The sequence below is a fragment of the Aulonocara sp. 'chitande type north' Nkhata Bay genome, linkage group LG4 (genome assembly GCF_057382095.1).
Source record: "Aulonocara sp. 'chitande type north' Nkhata Bay isolate Kocher_YH1m ecotype deep benthic linkage group LG4, A_spYH_male_GT1.1, whole genome shotgun sequence".
Taxonomy (NCBI): domain Eukaryota; kingdom Metazoa; phylum Chordata; class Actinopteri; order Cichliformes; family Cichlidae; genus Aulonocara; species Aulonocara sp. 'chitande type north' Nkhata Bay.
The window spans coordinates 4,687,897-4,694,299 of NC_141347.1; the positions used below are offsets into that span (position 1 = coordinate 4,687,897).

At 45.2% G+C, this 6,403-nt stretch overlaps 1 protein-coding gene across 3 annotated transcripts; it reads left to right on the forward strand.

The window, feature by feature from the left end:
- The first annotated feature begins 2,591 nt into the window (after nt 1-2,591).
- On the forward strand, nt 2,592-5,921 carry LOC147331796 (uncharacterized). 3 transcript variants are annotated; one of them, XM_086288059.1, is made up of 3 exons: nt 2,592-2,716; nt 3,716-3,793; nt 4,697-5,921. In XM_086288059.1, the coding sequence occupies exons 2-3, from the start codon at nt 3,776-3,778 to the stop codon at nt 5,504-5,506; spliced, it is 828 nt and encodes a 275-aa protein (XP_086144185.1). In that variant the 5' UTR covers nt 2,592-2,716; nt 3,716-3,775; the 3' UTR covers nt 5,507-5,921. The 3 variants fall into 3 exon arrangements, with proteins under 3 accessions (XP_086144185.1, XP_086144184.1, XP_086144187.1); XM_086288058.1 differs by having other exon boundaries at nt 2,677-2,808; XM_086288061.1 differs by lacking the exon at nt 2,592-2,716 and adding an exon at nt 2,883-3,287.
- The last annotated feature ends 482 nt before the right edge of the window (nt 5,922-6,403 follow it).

Consider the following 6,403-nt stretch of genomic DNA (forward strand, 5'->3'; position numbering starts at 1 on the left):
CACGCTTTAATCCATTTAATGTATGAATCCAGACATTTATTTGGATATTTCACAGTAAAAACCAAACATTTGTTAGAGATGACAAAGGCTTTGCCACATTTAGATGCACTAAAGGTCAGATTTGCTGTTAGTCCTTCATATGTGAGACTCTTTTGCAACAATTAGCAGTTTGCTCGTGTAAGCATACTGCAGGTAATGCTGAGTGATGGAGAAGGCTCGGCAGGTTGCCCGAGTGTACGGCTCTTCAAACCAAAACAAAAAGTCACACCCTAACCTCGAGTGTTTTTATTAACACCTTGAGGGGTAAATGCTGGGTTTTATCCCCCAAACATGTAGACTGCTCACTGCCTGATGTCAGATCACATCTGTAGCTGGTGCTACAAAGTGTGCAAACATGTTTCCCCTCTCTAAGCCTTTCTTCTCTTAAGCATCTCCAGATACATCCCCAGGGACTTCTGAATAGAGTCCTTGGTGATGAACTTGACAAAGTTATTGACATCAGCCTCTCTGTTAGCCGCCAGCTTGTCTATCGTTGGCTTCCTCATCATGGACTTTGTGAGCTGTCTGGCGTGATCTGCAAATGAAACAAATGCACATGTAAGGAAGCTGTGCATTCATATACAATTTCTTCTATGAATACTGACATGGGCTTCAATTCATTGCAAAATATATTCAATTGCAGCACTATTGTGGAGCACCTTTTATTTCTTATGTGGGAAAGTGACATTTCTAACAGGTGCTGAAAGCTTATGCTCTTTCTCTGCCTCCTGCACATCCTGCCAAGTACCAGGATGTACTAAATACTGCTGTACAGATGGAAATACACCCATATTGACACTTCTGAGGTACGAGGTTACATCTCCCTACATGCGGGTTCGTGCCACCTCACCTTAAAACAAACATACACTGATAGCAGCTCATTTTTTTCCTACCTGCCTTGGAAATGTTACCTGCAATTTTATTACCCAAATGGTAAATGGACTGGTTCTTATGTAGCGCTTTTCTACTCATCTGAGCGCTCAAAGCACTGATGAGGCCAATCACCGTGATGTCATCTGCAAACTTAATGATGGTGTTGGAACCATCAGCAGGTCTGCAGTCGTGGGTGAAGAGGGAGTAGAGGAAAGGGCTCATCACACAGCCTTGTGGTACACCGGTGTTCATTGTGATGGTAGATGAGCAGCGGTTATCCAGCCGGACATGTTGGGGGCGGTTGGTCAGGAAGTCCAGTAACCATTTGCAGATGAGGGAGCTGATGCCCAGGTCTGTCAGTTTCCTGATGAGTTGTGAGGGGTGGATTGTATTGAATGCTGAACTGAAGTCTATAAACAGCATTCTGGCGTAGGTGTTGTTGTTGTCCAGGTGTGAGAGGACAGAGTGCAGTGCGATGGAGACTGCATCCTCTGTGCTCCTGTTCTGGCGGTATGCGAATTGGTGGGGGTCCAGGGTGGGGGGGAGACAGGATTTGAAGTGTGCTAGGACCAGCTGCTCTAAGCACTTAGTGATGATGGGGGTGAGTGCTACTGGGCAGTAATCATTGAGGCAAGATGGGTTGGAGTTTTTGGGTGTCGGGACGATGGAGGTGGATTTGAAGCAGGCCGGTACCACAGCGTGGGCCAAGGACAGATTGAATATGTCTGTGAGCACTCCTGCAAGCTCCCCAGAACACGCTCTGAGAACACGCCCGGGGATGCCATCAGGACCTGCAGCCTTGTGGACACTGATCCTGCTCAGCACCACTCCTACATCGGTGGGGGAGAGAGTCAGAGGTTGGTGGTCTGCTTTGGTTGTGGTTGTGGGGTTCCCTCGCTCAAAACGAGCATAAAAGTTGTTGAGCTCATTGAGGAAGGAGACATCAGAGGATGCGGGGGAGGGTTTGGTGGTCCTGTAGTCTGTGATGGTCTGGAGTCCTTGCCACATGCGTCGGGAGTTGGAGTTGGAGAAGTGTTCTTCTACCTTCTTTTTGTAATGGTGTTTGGCTTTTTTGATGCCCTTCTTTAGATTAGCCCTGGCTGTGCTGTAGGCGTGTGCATCTCCTGACCTAAAGGCGGTGTTGCGGGCCTTCAGGAAGAGACGAAGATCCCGGTTCATCCAAGGCTTCTGGTTGGGGTACATGGTGATCCGTTTCTGGGTGTAAAGTAAAGTGTGCATGTTAGTCCCCGTAGGGATATAGTTCCTCTGCATTTAACCCATTCACCCAGTGAAGCAGTGGGCAGCCACCAATGCAGCGCCCGGGGAGCAGTGTGTAGGGACGGTACCTTGCTCAGGGGTACCTCAGGGTAGCCGTTCAGTGGAGTCGAACCACCGACCTTCCGATCATGGTGCCACCACTCTACCTACTGAGCTATCCCTGCCCACTGTCAGGTGGTGACACTGTCTGTGGTTTTGGAGATGTAATCCAGTACAGATGAGGCGTACTGGTCCAGGTCTGTGTGGGTGAACATATTCCAGTCTGTTGGTGTGGTTGAAGTTCACCTTTATGTGCTGAAGGTGAAAACACTGAGCAAAGGGAGGAGTGTATGATCTGTAGATACTATGGAAGCTGAAGATTGTACCTGACACCGTTTGCTGCTGCCACCTTCTGGCCTTCAGGTGCTCTGGACGTGCTGTTTTTTGTCCTACAGCTTTAAGAGGCTCTGTCTCGGCTCTTAGTTGTTGGCACACCTGTTCACCATAAGTCATCACAGCACAGCTCATGGGCTGGGCTCCTCCAAAGGTAACCACCAAGCTGATGTTGGTTGGAGTTGTTTTATATGTTTAGATTAGTTTGTTGTCTCCTGCATGCTGTCATCTGCTGCTCTCCCTCAGGTATGTTCCCAGCTCAGGTGTGTTTGTGAGGGAGTGTTAGGGACCCGCAGAGACACTGGAGACAATAACTTGTACGAGCACAACTAAACTCATGGCTGCTGATCATTTAAGGTTTACCTTCAAAGTAGGAACTGCTGTCCTCCCTTAAACTGTGTGTACAGTGACTGGAGAACAATCCTCAGTGCTGGCCTACACCTGGGACACTGCAAACCAGGGTGCTTTGCTAGAAAGCAAGTTCAGCACATGCAGGATGTGTTTCTGATATCGCGGTTTCGCAATCTAGCTTTGAGCACATTCATGGTTCCTTTCATCCTCGGCACCAGTTGCTGCTTGTTGGGAACATGACCTCCAATTATCTGTCCACTAACTCTTGGGAAGAGCCCATCAGGATGCTTGGTGAAAAACCTCATTTTAAAAACAGCCCTGCACACTGTTCCTTCACCGTGACCAAAGAGTTCCATGATTCCAGATGCTGACAAGTAATGTCGCTCGATTGTAACAGATCAAGTAGTGTAATTGTGTTTGTGCAGTTCTTTATTTATATATTTGTATTGTCCGGGCATACGAGCACAGCTAAACCTACAGCCGCTGATCATTTAACCTTTAGCTTGGCTTCCCAGTTAAAGTGTTTACAGAGAGGGAATGATTGAATCAGGGTGTCATTTCTCATCTGCACGTGTATGTTGTCCATGCTACCTCAGAGATATTTCAAAGGAAAGGTTAGACCTGTCTCCTTGAGGGATTATTTAAAGCTTCAAGTCCTCTGATCCTCCGTCTTGCCATCAGCTCAGTTTAATCTAGACCAGGCTAAAAGTTTATTATCTTAGGACGGTCTAAGTCATCTGGATGTAAAGTGACTTTAATGTGCATTTCGGCTCCGGAGCCTAATAAAGCTCTTTCCTGGCAGGTGTTGGTGGGTCGAGCAGTCTGACGGAGGAACGTAGTCGGCCATCTTGGAAAGAAGAAAATGTTTTCTTCACACACGGTGAGAAAAACATCGTTTTTATAAATCATGAGTCCGAACATTTTACAGACTTTTATACGTGAAATTGTTTGTAGTTTATAAACACATCTGGAAGTGCCGTGCAAACCAAGGCCGAGCTGCTTTTAGGAAACGTGAAAAGTCTATCAGTACAACTTTCATGAATGATCATCATTTATTGTCATTATATCATTATGATTATTGTTAACTACCACCCTTTAGTAATTATTTACAGTTTTCCAGAACATGAGAAACTAAATGCATGTTAAGAAAAGAAAATAGTAAATGGAAAGACGAAGGCTTCAACCTCTTAGACCTTTCCTTATTTCCAACACAGCTGATTTAAATGGTTAAATGACTTCCAGTTCTCCTGGTAACGAACTAATCAATTGATTCAGGTGTGCTGACCCAGGGTGAGATCTAAAACCTGCAGGACACCGGCCCTCGAGGCCTGGAGTTCGACACCCCTGGTCTTACACCAAGGACTAAATGGTTCATTTTTGGCTCTCTGCACTGTAACAGGGACGGGGTGATTTGCAGAGCACTTTGTAAATGAGGACTGTGTGCAAGAGGTGCAAGTGCACGGGTGAAGTCGCACTGTCCCCTCTGCATTTGATTTTCCCTCGTTGGGTCGGGCGTAAAGACTGAGCAGGGCAATCAGCTGGTAGAACCGATGTCCACAAGATGCAATCAGCGATGCACTTGTTTAAATGTATTTTATGCAATAATACAGTCTTTCTTTTCCAAAACGCATCCAAACAATTTACAACACAACAGGTTACTATTATGGGCATCATCCAACAAACAGGTTTCTTATCGAAGCAGAGAGGCCGGCACGACAAAACAAGATTTAACTCAAACACTTATTAAGCTTCTGACTCCCTGCCTGTGTCTTTGTTGCTGTAGGAACAAGACGCCAAAGAGAGCCCAACACCTCAGTGCTCTCAGTTGGCTGAAGATGCTCACTCAAGTGCAAACTTACTTGAGCACTACAGGTGTGATCAGTGTAACAAGAAGTTTCATGCCCCGTGTCTCCTCAGAAGACACCAGCGCATCCACAGTGGGGAAAAGCCCTTCAGTTGTGACCAGTGTGGAAAGACTTTTACTCGGAAAGGCAACTTAAAAACACATCACCTCAGCCACAGCGGCGTCAAACCACACATGTGCCACCAGTGTGGAAAGACATTTAGTTTGATGGGCAACTTGAGAACTCATCAGCGCCTACACAGAGGAGTCAAACCATACGCATGTAGCCAGTGTGAGAAGGCTTTTACTCAGATGAGATACTTAAAAATCCATGAGATGGTCCACAGCGGAGAAAAACCCCACACATGTGAGGAGTGCGGAAAGACATTTAGTTTGATGGGCAACTTGAGAACTCATCAGCACCTGCACAGAGGAGTCAAACCATACGCATGTAGCCAGTGTGGGAAGGCTTTTGCTCAGATGAGCTACTTAAAAATCCATGAGATGGTCCACAGCGGAGAAAAACCCCACACATGTGAGGAGTGCGGAAAGGCTTTTAATCATCAGAGCAACTTAAAGAGACACAAACTGGTCCACAGTGGAGTTAAAGCACACAAGTGTGACCAGTGTGGGAGGGCTTTTGCTTTGAAGTCGAGCTTGGCGACACACAAGCTGGCGCCGCATGTGACCTTTCTGGGAAAATCTCCAGCCAGCGACCCCAGAAACACACCAACAGACGCTGATACGTGATCGGTGCAGCAGTTCAGTTTACACAAACTCGAGCTTAAGTCAACCCTACACTTACTGACCATGGACACGCACCAGTGCGACCAGTGTGACAAAGCCTAGAACCAGTTTAGAGGTAATTCAGTCAGTTTTTTTTAAACAAGCTAATGTGTATATAAAAGATTTGTTACTGGTAATACAGCAAAACTTTATTGTAGTTTTTAAAGTTCAAGTTAAACCATGTGAAATAAGTTGGATAATACACGGTGTTACATATGGGACACAAACGCAGCGTTTTGGGACAACATGGTTTCTGTTGGGTTTACACAAACTGTAAAGATGTTATTACGATGTTATTACGATGTTATTACGATGTTATTACGGTCAATGTTAGCTCTACATGGGTGTTAGATTTCAAAATAAAATCCTTTTAAACGATCGTCTCGTTTCATTTATCACCAGCAGAACAGTCTCCAACAGTGTCCAACTTTATGGCTCATAATGGGCAAAGACGCGGCTACAACTTTGATGCTAATCTGAAGTGAATAAAACTATAATAGGACATGAAATGCATTTAGATCTGTACATATGCTGTAATGATCACATGATGTGGCGCCATCCTTTCTGAAATTAAACCGACAACAGATTTGTTGTCTGGGGCATTTAACACAAACTGATTTGAATAAAACGACATCATGAATGCAAAAAACGATGCAGCTGCATTCATATTCATATTTCCTCCTCGGTTCCAACTATTAATACAGAAATGCAAATGCATCATTCTTTTCTTGAAATTTAAACACAGGTTTATAAACGGTCTCAGCAGTTCTTAAGTACATTTAGTAAAACAGGTAAACACTTACTAAAACACAGTCATTGTGTCCTTACATGCTGTCGTTTTAGCAGACTCTCAAACCAGTT